This window comes from Scyliorhinus torazame, chromosome 22, assembly GCF_047496885.1.
Source record: "Scyliorhinus torazame isolate Kashiwa2021f chromosome 22, sScyTor2.1, whole genome shotgun sequence".
Taxonomy (NCBI): Eukaryota; Metazoa; Chordata; class Chondrichthyes; order Carcharhiniformes; family Scyliorhinidae; genus Scyliorhinus; species Scyliorhinus torazame.
In genome coordinates this window covers 235,848-249,780 of record NC_092728.1, presented here as the reverse complement: position 1 = coordinate 249,780, position 13,933 = coordinate 235,848, and the positions used below count along the sequence as shown (strand labels likewise).

General features: G+C 56.7%; 1 protein-coding gene across 1 annotated transcript in view; it reads left to right on the top strand.

Moving 5' to 3' along the window:
• The window catches only part of LOC140399396 (contactin-5-like), a 238,123-nt gene extending 227,605 nt beyond the window's left edge, over window positions 1–10,518 (top strand). Inside the window, exon 12 of the mRNA XM_072488975.1 lies at window positions 10,367–10,518. Coding sequence (XP_072345076.1) covers window positions 10,367–10,518 — 152 coding nt within the window. The remainder of the gene's footprint in view (window positions 1–10,366) is intronic.
• Window positions 10,519–13,933: the final 3,415 nt, after the last annotated feature.

Genomic DNA, 13,933 nt, shown 5'->3' with positions numbered 1-13,933 from the left:
CCCCAGTGAGAGTCAGTGTGTGTGGGGCCCGTACCCCAGTGAGAGTCAGTGTGTGTTGAACCCGTACCCCAGTGAGGGTCAGTGTGTGTGGGACCCGTACCCCAGTGAGGGTCAGTGTGTGTGGGACCCATACCCCAGTGAGAGTCAGTGTGTGTGGGACCCGTACCCCAGTGAGAGTCAGTGTGTGTGGGACCCGTACCCCAGTGAGAGTCAGTGTGTGTGGGACCCCTACCCCAGTGAGAGTCAGTGTGTGGTGGACCCGTACCCCAGTGAGAGTCAGTGTGTGTGGAACCCGTACCCCAGTGAGAGTCAGTGTGTGTGGGACCCATACCCCAGTGAGAGTCAGTGTGTGTGGAACCCGTACCCCAGTGAGAGTCAGTGTGTGTGGGACCCGTACCCCAGTGAGAGTCAGTGTGTGTGGAACCCGTACCCCAGTGAGAGTCAGTGTGTGTGGGACCCATACCCCAGTGAGAGTCAGTGTGTGTGGGACCCGTACCCCAGTGAGAGTCAGTGTGTGTGGAACCCGTACCCCAGTGAGAGTCAGTGTGTGTGGAACCCGTACCCCAGTGAGAGTCAGTGTGTGTGGAGCCCGTACCCCAGTGAGAGTCAGTGTGTGTGGGACCCGTACCCCAGTGAGAGTCAGTGTGTGTGGGACCCGTATCCCAGTGAGAGTCAGTATGTGTGGGACCCGTACCCCAGTGAGAGTCAGTGTGTGTGGGACCCGTACCCCAGTGAGAGTCAGTGTGTGTGGGACCCGTACCCCAGTGAGAGTCAGTGTGTGTGGAACCCGTACCCCTGTGAGGGTCAGTGTGTGTGGGACCCGTACCCCAGTGAGAGTCAGTGTGTGTGGGACCCGTACCCCAGTGAGAGTCAGTGTGTGTGGGACCCGTACCCCAGCGAGAGTCAGTGTGTGTGGGACCCGTACCCCAGTGAGAGTCAGTGTGTATGGAGCCCGTACCCCAGTGAGAGTCAGTGTGTGTGGGACCCGTACCCCAGTGAGAGTCAGTGTGTGTGGGACCGTACCCCAGTGAGAGTCAGTGTGTGTGGGACCCGTACCCCAGTGAGAGTCAGTGTGTGTGGGACCCGTACATCAGTGAGAGTCAGTGTGTGTGGGACCCGTACCCCAGTGAGAGTCAGTGTGTGTGGGACCCGTACCCCAGTGAGAGTCAGTGTGTGTGGGACCCGTACCCCAGTGAGAGTCAGTGTGTGTGGAACCCGTACCCCAGTGAGATTCAGCGTGTGTGGAACCCGTACCCCAGTGAGAGTCAGTGTGTGTGGGACCCGTACCCCAGTGAGAGTCAGTGTGTGTGGGACCCGTACCCCAGTGAAAGTCAGTGTGGGACCCGTATCCCTGTGAGAGTCAGTGTGTGTGGGACCCGTATCCCAGTGAGAGTCAGTATGTGTGGGACCCGTATCCCAGTGAGAGTCAGTGTGTGTGGGACCCGTACCCCAGTGAGGGTCAGTGTGTGTGGGACCCGTACCCCAGTGAGAATCAGTGTGTGTGGGACCCGTACCCCAGTGAGAATCAGTGTGGGACCCGTACCCCAGTGAGAGTCAGTGTGTGTCGGACCCGTACCCCAGTGAGAGTCAGTGTGTGGAACCCATACCCCAGTGAGAGTCAGTGAGTGTGGGACCCGTACCCCAGTGAGAGTCAGTGTGTGTGGGACCCGTACCCCAGTGAGAGTCAGTGTGTGTGGGACCCGTACCCCAGTGAGAGTCAGTGTGTGTGGAACCCGTAACCCAGTGAGAGTCGGTGTGTGTGGGACCCGTACCCCAGTGAGAGTCAGTGTGTGTGGGACCCGTACCCCAGTGAGAGTCAGTGTGTGTGGGACCCGTACCCCAGTGAGAGTCAGTGTGTGTGGGACCTGTACCCCAGTGAGAGTCAGTTTGTGTGGGACCCGTACCCCAGTGAGAGTCAGTGTGTGGGGAACCCGTACCCCAGTGAGAGTCAGTGTGTGTGGGCCCCGTACCCCAGTGAGAGTCAGTTTGTGTGGGACCCGTACCCCAGTGAGAGTCAGTGTGTGGAACCCATACCCCAGTGAGAGTCAGTGAGTGTGGGACCCGTACCCAAGTGAGAGTGAGTGTGTGTGGGACCGTACCCCAGTGAGAGTCAGTGTGTGTGGGACCCGTACCCCAGTGAGAGTCAGTCTGTGTGGGACCCGTACCCCAGTGAGAGTCAGTGTGTGTGGAACCCGTACCCCAGTGAGAGTCAGTGTGTGTGGGACCCATACCCCAGAGAGAGTCAGTGTGTGTGGAGCCCGTACCCCAGTGAGAGTCGGTGTGTGTGGAGCCCGTACCCCAGTGAGAGTCAGTGTGTGTGGGACCCGTACCCCAGTGAGAGTCAGTGTGTGTGGGACCCGTACACCAGTGAGAGTCAGTGTGTGTGGAACCCGTACCCCAGTGAGAGTCAGTGTGTGTGGGACCCGTACCCCAGTGAGAGTCAGTGTGTGTGGGACCCGTACCCCAGTGAGAGTCAGTGTGTGTGGAACCCGTACCCCTGTGAGGGTCAGTGTGTGTGGGACCCGTACCCCAGTGAGAGTCAGTGTGTGTGAGACCCGTACCCCAGTGAGAGTCAGTGTGTTTGGGACCCGTACCCCAGTGAGAGTCAGTGTGTGTGGTACCCGTACCCCAGTGAGAGTCAGTGTGTGTGGGACCAGTACCCCAGTGAGAGTCAGTGTGTGTGGGACCCGTACCCCAGTGAGAGTCAGTGTGTGTGGGACCCGTACCCCAGTGAGAGTCAGTGTGTGTGGGACCCGTACCCGAGTGAAAGTCAGTGTGGGACCCGTCTCCCTGTGAGAGTCAGTGTGTGTGGGACCCGTACCCCAGAGAGAGTCAGTGTGTGTGGGACCCGTACCCCAGTGAGAGTCAGTGTGTGTGGAACCCGTACCCCAGTGAGAGTCAGTGTGTGTGGAACCCGTAACCCAGTGAGAGTCGGTGTGTGTGGAACCCGTACCCCAGTGAGAGTCACTGTGTGTGGGACCCGTACCCCAGTGAGAGTCAGTGTGTGTGGGACCCGTATCCCAGTGAGAGTCAGTGTGTGGGACCCGTACCCCAGTGAGAGTCAGTGTGTGTGGGACCCGTATCCCAGTGAGAGTCAGTATGTGTGGGACCCATACCCCAGTGAGAGTCAGTGTGTGTGGGACCCGTACCCCAGTTAGAGTCAGTGTGTGTGGGACCCGTACCCCAGTGAGAGTCAGTGTGTGTGGGACCCGTACCCCAGTGAGAGTCAGTGTGTGTGGGACACGTACCCCAGTGAGAGTCAGTGTGTGTGGGACCTGTACCCCAGTGAGAGTCAGTGTGTGTTGAACCCGTACCCCAGTGAGAGTCAGTGTGTGTGGGACCCGTACCCCAGTGAGAGTCAGTGTGTGTGGAGCCCGTACCCCAGTGAGCGTCAGTGAGTGTGGAACTGTACCCCAGTGAGAGTCAGTGTGTGTGGGACCCGTACCCCAGTGAGAGTCAGTGTGTGTGGGACCCGTACCCCAGTGAGAGTCAGTGTGTGCGGAACTGTACCCCAGTGAGAGTCAGTGTGTGTGGGACCCACACCCCAGTGAAAGTCAGTGTGGGACGCGTATCCCAGTGAGAGTCAGCGTGTGTGGAACCCGTACCTCAGTGAGAGTCAGTGTGTGTGGGACCCACACCCCAGTGAAAGTCAGTGTGGGACGCGTATCCCAGTGAGAGTCAGTGTGTGTGGATCTGTACCCCAGTGAGAGTCAGTGTGTGTGGGACCCGTACCCCAGTGAGAGTCAGTGTGTGTGGGACCCGTACCCCAGTGAGAGTCAGTGTGTGTGGGACCCGTATCCCAGTGAGAGTCAGTGTGTGTGGGACCCGTACCCCAGTGAGAGTCAGTGTGTGTGGGACCCGTATCCCAGTGAGAGTCAGTATGTGTGGGACCCATACCCCAGTGAGAGTCAGTGTGTGTGGGACCCGTACCCCAGTTAGAGTCAGTGTGTGTGGGACCCGTACCCCAGTGAGAGTCAGTGTGTGTGGGACCCGTACCCCAGTGAGAGTCAGTGTGTGTGGGACACGTACCCCAGTGAGAGTCAGTGTGTGTGGGACACGTGCCCCAGTGAGAGTCAGTGTGTGTGGAACCCGTACCCCAGTGAGAGTCAGTGTGTGTGGAACCCGTAACCCAGTGAGAGTCGGTGTGTGTGGAACCCGTACCCCAGTGAGAGTCAGTGTGTGTGGGACCCGTACCCCAGTGAGAGTCAGTGTGTGTGGGAACCGTATCCCAGTGAGAGTCAGTGTGTGTGGGACCCGTACCCCAGTGAGAGTCAGTGTGTGTGGGACCCGTATCCCAGTGAGAGTCAGTATGTGTGGGACCCATACCCCAGTGAGAGTCAGTGTGTGTGGGACCCGTACCCCAGTTAGAGTCAGTGTGTGTGGGACCCGTACCCCAGTGAGAGTCAGTGTGTGTGGGACCCGTACCCCAGTGAGAGTCAGTGTGTGTGGGACACGCACCCCAGTGAGAGTCAGTGTGTGTGGGACCTGTACCCCAGTGAGAGTCAGTGTGTGTTGAACCCGTACCCCAGTGAGAGTCAGTGTGTGTGGGACCCGTACCCCAGTGAGAGTCAGTGTGTGTGGAGCCCGTACCCCAGTGAGAGTCAGTGTGTGTGGGACCCGTACCCCAGTGAGAGTCAGTGTGTGTGGGACCCGTACCCCAGTGAGAGTCAGTGTGTGTGGGACCCGTACCCCAGTGAGAGTCAGTGTGTGTGGGACCCGTACCCCAGTGAGAGTCAGTGTGTGTGGGATCCGTACCCCAGTGAGAGTCAGTGTGTGTGGGACCCGTACCCCAGTGAGAGTCAGTGTGTGTGGGACCCGTACCCCAGTGAGAGTCAGTGTGTGTGGGACCCGTACCCCAGTGAAAGTCAGTGTGGGACCCGTATCCCAGTGAGAGTCAGTGTGTGTGGGACCCGTACCCCAGAGAGAGTCAGTGTGTGTGGGACCCGTACCCCAGTGAGAGTCAGTGTGTGTGGAACCCGTACCCCAGTGAGAGTCAGTGTGTGTGGAACCCGTAACCCAGTGAGAGTCGGTGTGTGTGGAACCCGTACCCCAGTGAGAGTCGGTGTGTGTGGGACCCGTATCCCAGTGAGAGTCAGTGTGTGTGGGACCCGTACCCCAGTGAGAGTCAGTGTGGGTAGGACCCGTATCCCAGTGAGAGTCAGTATGTGTGGGACCCGTACCCCAGTGAGAGTCAGTGTGTGTGGGACCCGTACCCCAGTGAGAGTCAGTGTGTGTGGGACCCGTACCCCAGTGAGAGTCAGTGTGTGTGGGACCTATACCCCAGTGAGAGTCAGTGTGTGTTGAACCCGTACCCCAGTGAGAGTCAGTGTGTGTGGGACCCATACCCCAGTGAGAGTCAGTGTGTGTGGGACCCGTACCCCAGTGAGAGTCAGTGTGTGTGGGACCCGTACCCCAGTGAGAGTCAGTGTGTGTGGGACCCGTACCCCAGTGAGAGTCAGTGTGTGTGGGACCCGTACCCCAGTGAGAGTCAGTGTGTGTGGAACCCGTAACCCAGTGAGAGTCGGTGTGTGTGGGACCCGTACCCCAGTGAGAGTCAGTGTGTGTGGGACCCGTACCCCAGTGAGAGTCAGTGTGTGTGGGACCCGTACCCCAGTGAGAGTCAGTGTGTGTGGGACCTGTACCCAAGTGAGAGTCAGTTTGTGTGGGACCCGTACCCCAGTGAGAGTCAGTGTGTGGGGAACCCGTACCCCAGTGAGAGTCAGTGTGTGTGGGCCCCGTACCCCAGTGAGAGTCAATTTGTGTGGGACCCGTACCCCAGTGAGAGTCAGTGTGTGGAACCCATACCCCAGTGAGAGTCAGTGAGTGTGGGACCCGTACCCAAGTGAGAGTGAGTGTGTGTGGGACCGTACCCCAGTGAGAGTCAGTGTGTGTGGGACCCGTACCCCAGTGAGAGTCAGTCTGTGTGGGACCCGTACCCCAGTGAGAGTCAGTGTGTGTGGAACCCGTACCCCAGTGAGAGTCAGTGTGTGTGGAGCCCGTACCCCAGTGAGAGTCAGTGTGTGTGGGACCCGTACCCCAGTGAGAGTCAGTGTGTGTGGGACCCGTACCCCAGTGAGAGTCAGTGTGTGTGGAACCCGTACCCCAGTGAGAGTCAGTGTGTGTGGGACCCGTACCCCAGTGAGAGTCAGTGTGTGTGGGACCCGTACCCCAGTGAGAGTCAGTGTGTGTGGAACCCGTACCCCTGTGAGGGTCAGTGTGTGTGGGACCCGTACCCCAGTGAGAGTCAGTGTGTGTGAGACCCGTACCCCAGTGAGAGTCAGTGTGTTTGGGACCCGTACCCCAGTGAGAGTCAGTGTGTGTGGTACCCGTACCCCAGTGAGAGTCAGTGTGTGTGGGACCAGTACCCCAGTGAGAGTCAGTGTGTGTGGGACCCGTACCCCAGTGAGAGTCAGTGTGTGTGGGACCCGTACCCCAGTGAGAGTCAGTGTGTGTGGGACCCGTACCCCAGTGAAAGTCAGTGTGGGACCCGTATCCCAGTGAGAGTCAGTGTGTGTGGGACCCGTACCCCAGAGAGAGTCAGTGTGTGTGGGACCCGTACCCCAGTGAGAGTCAGTGTGTGTGGAACCCGTACCCCAGTGAGAGTCAGTGTGTGTGGAACCCGTAACCCAGTGAGAGTCGGTGTGTGTGGAACCCGTACCCCAGTGAGAGTCACTGTGTGTGGGACCCGTACCCCAGTGAGAGTCAGTGTGTGTGGGACCCGTATCCCAGTGAGAGTCAGTGTGTGTGGGACCCGTACCCCAGTGAGAGTCAGTGTGTGTGGGACCCGTATCCCAGTGAGAGTCAGTATGTGTGGGACCCATACCCCAGTGAGAGTCAGTGTGTGTGGGACCCGTACCCCAGTTAGAGTCAGTGTGTGTGGGACCCGTACCCCAGTGAGAGTCAGTGTGTGTGGGACCCGTACCCCAGTGAGAGTCAGTGTGTGTGGGACACGTACCCCAGTTAGAGTCAGTGTGTGTGGGACCTGTACCCCAGTGAGAGTCAGTGTGTGTTGAACCCGTACCCCAGTGAGAGTCAGTGTGTGTGGGACCCGTACCCCAGTGAGAGTCAGTGTGTGTGGAGCCCGTACCCCAGTGAGAGTCAGTGTGTGTGAGACCCGTACCCCAGTGAGAGTCAGTGTGTGTGGGACCCGTACCCCAGTGAGAGTCAGTGTGTGTGGGACCCGTACCCCAGTGAGAGTCAGTGAGTGTGGAACTGTACCCCAGTGAGAGTCAGTGTGTGTGGGACCCGTACCCCAGTGAGAGTCAGTGTGTGTGGGACCCGTACCCCAGTGAGAGTCAGTGTGTGTGGAACTGTACCCCAGTGAGAGTCAGTGTGTGTGGGACCCACACCCCAGTGAAAGTCAGTGTGGGACGCGTATCCCAGTGAGAGTCAGCGTGTGTGGAACCCGTACCTCAGTGAGAGTCAGTGTGTGTGGGACCCACACCCCAGTGAAAGTCAGTGTGGGACGCGTATCCCAGTGAGAGTCAGTGTGTGTGGATCTGTACCCCAGTGAGAGTCAGTGTGTGTGGGACCCGTACCCCAGTGAGAGTCAGTGTGTGTGGGACCCGTACCCCAGTGAGAGTCAGTGTGTGTGGGACCCGTATCCCAGTGAGAGTCAGTGTGTGTGGGACCCGTACCCCAGTGAGAGTCAGTGTGTGTGGGACCCGTATCCCAGTGAGAGTCAGTATGTGTGGGACCCATTCCCCAGTGAGAGTCAGTGTGTGTGGGACCCGTACCCCAGTTAGAGTCAGTGTGTGTGGGACCCGTACCCCAGTGAGAGTCAATGTGTGTGGGACCCGTACCCCAGTGAGAGTCAGTGTGTGTGGGACACGTACCCCAGTGAGAGTCAGTGTGTGTGGGACGTGTACCCCAGTGAGAGTCAGTGTGTGTTGAACCCGTACCCCAGTGAGAGTCAGTGTGTGTGGGACCCGTACCCCAGTGAGAGTCAGTGTGTGTGGGACACGTGCCCCAGTGAGAGTCAGTGTGTGTGGAACCCGTACCCCAGTGAGAGTCAGTGTGTGTGGAACCCGTAACCCAGTGAGAGTCGGTGTGTGTGGAACCCGTACCCCAGTGAGAGTCAGTGTGTGTGGGACCCGTACCCCAGTGAGAGTCAGTGTGTGTGGGACCCGTATCCCAGTGAGAGTCAGTGTGTGTGGGACCCGTACCCCAGTGAGAGTCAGTGTGTGTGGGACCCGTATCCCAGTGAGAGTCAGTATGTGTGGGACCCATACCCCAGTGAGAGTCAGTGTGTGTGGGACCCGTACCCCAGTTAGAGTCAGTGTGTGTGGGACCCGTACCCCAGTGAGAGTCAGTGTGTGTGGGACCCGTACCCCAGTGAGAGTCAGTGTGTGTGGGACACGTACCCCAGTGAGAGTCAGTGTGTGTGGGACCTGTACCCCAGTGAGAGTCAGTGTGTGTTGAACCCGTACCCCAGTGAGAGTCAGTGTGTGTGGGACCCGTACCCCAGTGAGAGTCAGTGTGTGTGGAGCCCGTACCCCAGTGAGAGTCAGTGTGTGTGGGACCCGTACCCCAGTGAGAGTCAGTGTGTGTGGGACCCGTACCCCAGTGAGAGTCAGTGTGTGTGGGACCCGTACCCCAGTGAGAGTCAGTGTGTGTGGGACCCGTACCCCAGTGAGAGTCAGTGTGTGTGGGATCCGTACCCCAGTGAGAGTCAGTGTGTGTGGGACCCGTACCCCAGTGAGAGTCAGTGTGTGTGGGACCCGTACCCCAGTGAGAGTCAGTGTGTGTGGGACCCGTACCCCAGTGAAAGTCAGTGTGGGACCCGTATCCCAGTGAGAGTCAGTGTGTGTGGGACCCGTACCCCAGAGAGAGTCAGTGTGTGTGGGACCCGTACCCCAGTGAGAGTCAGTGTGTGTGGAACCCGTACCCCAGTGAGAGTCAGTGTGTGTGGAACCCGTAACCCAGTGAGAGTCGGTGTGTGTGGAACCCGTACCCCAGTGAGAGTCGGTGTGTGTGGGACCCGTATCCCAGTGAGAGTCAGTGTGTGTGGGACCCGTACCCCAGTGAGAGTCAGTGTGTGTAGGACCCGTATCCCAGTGAGAGTCAGTATGTGTGGGACCCGTACCCCAGTGAGAGTCAGTGTGTGTGGGACCCGTACCCCAGTGAGAGTCAGTGTGTGTGGGACCCGTACCCCAGTGAGAGTCAGTGTGTGTGGGACCTGTACCCCAGTGAGAGTCAGTGTGTGTTGAACCCGTACCCCAGTGAGAGTCAGTGTGTGTGGGACCCATGCCCCAGTGAGAGTCAGTGTGTGTGGGACCCGTACCCCAGTGAGAGTCAGTGTGTGTGGGACCCGTACCCCAGTGAGAGTCAGTGTGTGTGGGACCCGTACCCCAGTGAGAGTCAGTGTGTGTGGGACCCGTACCCCAGTGAGAGTCAGTGTGTGTGGGACCCGTACCCCAGTGAGAGTCAGTGTGTGTGGGACCCGTACCCCAGTGAGAATCAGTGTGTGTGGGACCCGTACCCCAGTGAGAGTCAGTGTGTGTGGGACCCGTACCCCAGTGAGAGTCAGTGTGTGTGGGACCCGTACCCCAGTGAGAGTCAGTGTGTGTGGGACCCGTACCCCAGTGAGAGTCAGTGTGTGTGGGACCCGTACCCCAGTGAGAGTCAGTGTGTGTGGGACCCGTACCCAGTGAGAGTCAGTGTGTGTGGGACCCGTACCCCAGTGAGAGTCAGTGTGTGTGGAACCCGTACCCCAGTGAGAGTCTGTGTGTGTGGGACCCGTACCCCAGTGAGAGTCAGTGTGTGTGGAACCCGTACCCCAGTGAGAGTCAGTGTGTGTGGGACCTGTACCCCAGTGAGAGTCAGTGTGTGTGGGACCCGTACCCCAGTGAGAGTCAGTGTGTGTGGGACCCGTACCCCAGTGAGAGCCAGTGTGTGTGGGACCCGTACCCCAGTGAGAGTCAGTGTGTGTGGGACCCGTACTCAGTGAGAGTCAGTGTGTGTGGAACACGTACCCCAGTGAGAGTCAGTGTGTGTGGGACCCGTACCCCAGTGAGAGTCAGTGTGTGTGGGACCCGTACCCCAGTGAGAGTGAGTGTGTGTGGGACCCGTACCCTAGTGAGAGTCAGTGTGTGTGGGACCCGTACCCCAGTGAGAGTCAGTGTGTGTGGGACCCGTACTCCAGTGAGAGTCAGTGTGTGTGGGACCCGTACCCCAGTGAGAGTCAGTGAGTGTGGGACCGGTACCCCAGTGAGAGTCAGAGTGTGTGGGACCCGTACCCCAGTGAGAGTCAGTGTGTGTGAGACCCGTACCCCAGTGAGAGTCAGTGTGTGTGGGCCCGTACCCCAGTGAGAGTCAGTATTGGAGTTTGCACAGTTGCAGTTTAATTATCCCATCCTTTTCCTAGCTTCGGCTCCCAGCTTTGCCATGGATCCTGTGGAGAGGGTGAGCCTCGTCGCTGTGGGGCAGGATCTCCTGCTGACGTGTAACCCGCAATCATCTCCCAAGGCTTCCATCTCTTGGACTAAGGACAATATCATCCTTCTGAGCTCCAGGTAAAGGACACAACTGGGCAGCCATTGGAGGGGATGTCGCTGAGTGAGAACCTGATAAATCCGTTCAAACCAGTTCATCACCAGCTTTTCAATTGGAACGAGGAACAGGATTCTCCAATAATGGGGCTAAGTCCCCACGCCCGGGGAAAACCGCGCGCGAATTGCTCCTGACTTACCTGGGGTAAGTCCAGGGTGATTCTGCGATCTGCAGGGTGCGAGCAGGGCCCCGGAGTGATCCTCGCAGCTCCAGCTGCCGATACGGGGCCTGCACTTCCGGTCGCGGGTCTGCGCTTGTACACGGCAGCGGCCTCGGTCAGCCGCCCCGCGCGACAAGGCCCCACACCGCGGAGCGACAGCAAGAAGATTGGCCCTCCCCAAGATCGCACGCGCCTGCGGATCGGTGACCCTCAATCGATATCCTGGCCGTCCTATAGAACATAGAACATTACAGCACAGTACAGGCCCTTCGGCCCTCGATGTTGCGCCGACCTGTGAAACCACTCTAAAGCCCATCTACACTATTCCCTTATCGTCCCTATGTCTATCCAATGACCATTTGAATGCCCTTAGTGTTGGCGAGTCCACTACTGTTGCAGGCAGGGCATTCCACGCCCTTACTACTCTCTGAGTAAAGAACCTACCTCTGACATCTGTCTTATATCTATCTCCCCTCAATTTAAAGCTATGTCCCCTCGTGCTGGACATCACCATCCGAGGAAAAAGGCTCTCGCTGTCCACCCTATCCAATCCTCTGATCATCTTGTATGCCTCAATTAAGTCACCTCTTAACCTTCTTGTCTCTAACGAAAACAGCCTCAAGTCCCTCAGCCTTTCCTCATAAGATCCTCCCTCCAAACCAGGCAACATTCTGGTAAATCTCCTCTGCACCCTTTCCAATGCTTCCACATCCTTCCTATAATGCGGCGACCAGAATTGCACGCAATACTCCAAATGCGGCCGCACCAGAGTTTTGTACAGCTGCAACATGACCTCATGACTCCGAAACTCAATCCCTCTATCAATAAAAGCTAACACACCGTACGCCTTCTTAACAACCCTCTCAACCTGGGTGGCAACTTTCAGGGATCTATGTACATGGACACCGAGATCTCTCTGCTCATCCACACTGCCAAGAATCTTACCATTTGCTATCCTCCGGTCTTCTGGCACTATTCCTGTCGACAAAGATGACTTAAAGATCAAAGCCAAAAGCTCAGCAATCTCCTCCCTAGCTTCCCAGATCCTAGGATAATCCTAGGATAAATCCCATCCGGCCCAGGGGACTTATCTATTTTCACACATTCCAGAATTGCTAATACCTCCTCCTTATGAACCTCAAGCCCTTCTAGTCTAGTAGCCTGAATCTCAGTATTCTCCTCAACAACATTTTCTTTTCCTGTGTGAATACTGACGAAAAATATTCATTTAGCACCTCTCCTATCTCCTCGGACTCCAAGCCCAACTTCCCACTACTGTCCTTGATTATGGCATTTATATGGGTGGGGAGGCGCGGCTGGGGGGAGAATGCAAGGATCCCAAAGGAGGTCCTACAGAAAACAAATTCCCACTACTGTCCTTGACTGGCCCTAGTCTTACCCTAGTCATTCGGTTATTCCTGACATATCTATAGAAAGCTTTAGGGTTATCCTTGATCCTACTGCCAAAGACTTCTCATGTCCCCTCCTGGCTCTTCTTAGCTCTCTCTTTAGGTCCTTCCTAGCTAACTTGTAACTCTCGAGCGCCTTTACTGAACCTTCATGTCTCATCTTTACATAAGCCTCCGTCTTCCAATTGATAAGTGTTTTGACTGCTTTAGTAAACCACGGTTCCCTTGCTCGGCCACTTCCTCCCTGCCTGACAGGTACATACTTATCAAGGACACGCAGTAGCTGTTCCTTGAACAAGCTCCACATTTCCATTGTGCCCATCCCCTGCAGTTTTCCTCTCCGTCCGATGCATCCTAAGTCTTGCCTCATCGCATCATAATTGCCTTTCCCCAAGATATAACTCTTGCTCTGGCGTATATACCTATCCCTTTCCATCACTAAAGTAAACGTAATCGAATTGTGGTCACTATCACCAAAGTGTCCACCTACCTCCAAATCTAACACCTGTCCTGGTCCATTACCCAGTACCAAATCCAATATGGCCTCGCCTCTCGTTGGCCTATCTACATACTGTCAGAAAACCCTCCTGCACACATTGGACAAAAACGGACCCATCTAAAGTACTCGAACTATAGCATTTCCAGTCAACACATGGAAAGTTAAAGTCCCCCATAAAAACTACCCTGTTGCTTTCGCTCCTATCCAGAATCATCTTTGCAAACCTTTCCTCGACATCCCTGGAACTTTTCGGAGGCCGATAGAAAAGCCCTAACAGGGTGACCTCTCCTTTCCTGTTTCTAACCCCAGCCCATACTACCTCAGTAGACGAGTCCTCATCAAACGTCCTTTCTGCCACCGTAATACTGTCCTTGACTAACAATGCCACCCCTCCCCCTCTTTTACCACCTTCCCTGAGCTTACTGAAATATCTAAACCCCGGCACCTGCAACAACCATTCCTGTCCCTGCTCTATCCATGTCTCCAAAATGGCCACAACATCGAAGTCCCAGGTACCAACCCATGCCGTAAGTTCACCTACCTTATTCCGGATGCTCCTGGCATTGAAGAAGACACACTTTAAACCACCTTCCTGCCTGCCGCTACACTCCTGCAACTTTGAAACCTTACTCATGACCTCACTACTCTCAACCTCCTGTACACTGGAGCTACAATTCAGGTTCCCAAGCCCCTGCTGAACTAGTTTAAACCCTCCCGAAGAGCATTAGCAAATTTCCCCCCCCAGGATATTGGTACCCCTCTGGTCCAGGTGTAGACCATCCCGTTTGTAGAGGTCCCACCGACCCCAGAATGAGCCCCAATTATCCAGAAATCTGAAACCCTCCCTCCTGCACCATCCCTGTAGCCATGTGTTCAACTCCTCTCTTTCCCTATTCCTCGTCTCGCTAGCACGTGGCACGGGTAACAACCCAGAGATAATAACTCTGTTTGTCCTAGATCTAAGTTTCCACCCTCGCTCCCTGAATTCCTGCCTTACATCCCTATCCCTTTTCCTACCTATGTCGTTGGTACCTATGTGGACCACGACTTGGGGCTGCTCCCCCTCCCCCTTAAGGATCCTGAAAACACGATCCGAGACATCACGCACCCTGGCACCTGGGAGGCAACACACCAATCGCGAGTCTCTCTCATTCCCACAGAATCTCCTATCTATCCCCCTAACTATGGAGTCTCCAATGACTAATGCTCTACTCCTCTCCCCCCTTCCCTTCTGAGCACCAGGGACAGACTCTGTGCCAGAGACCTGTACCCCATGGCTTACCCCTGGTAAGTCCCCCCCCCCCCAACAGTATC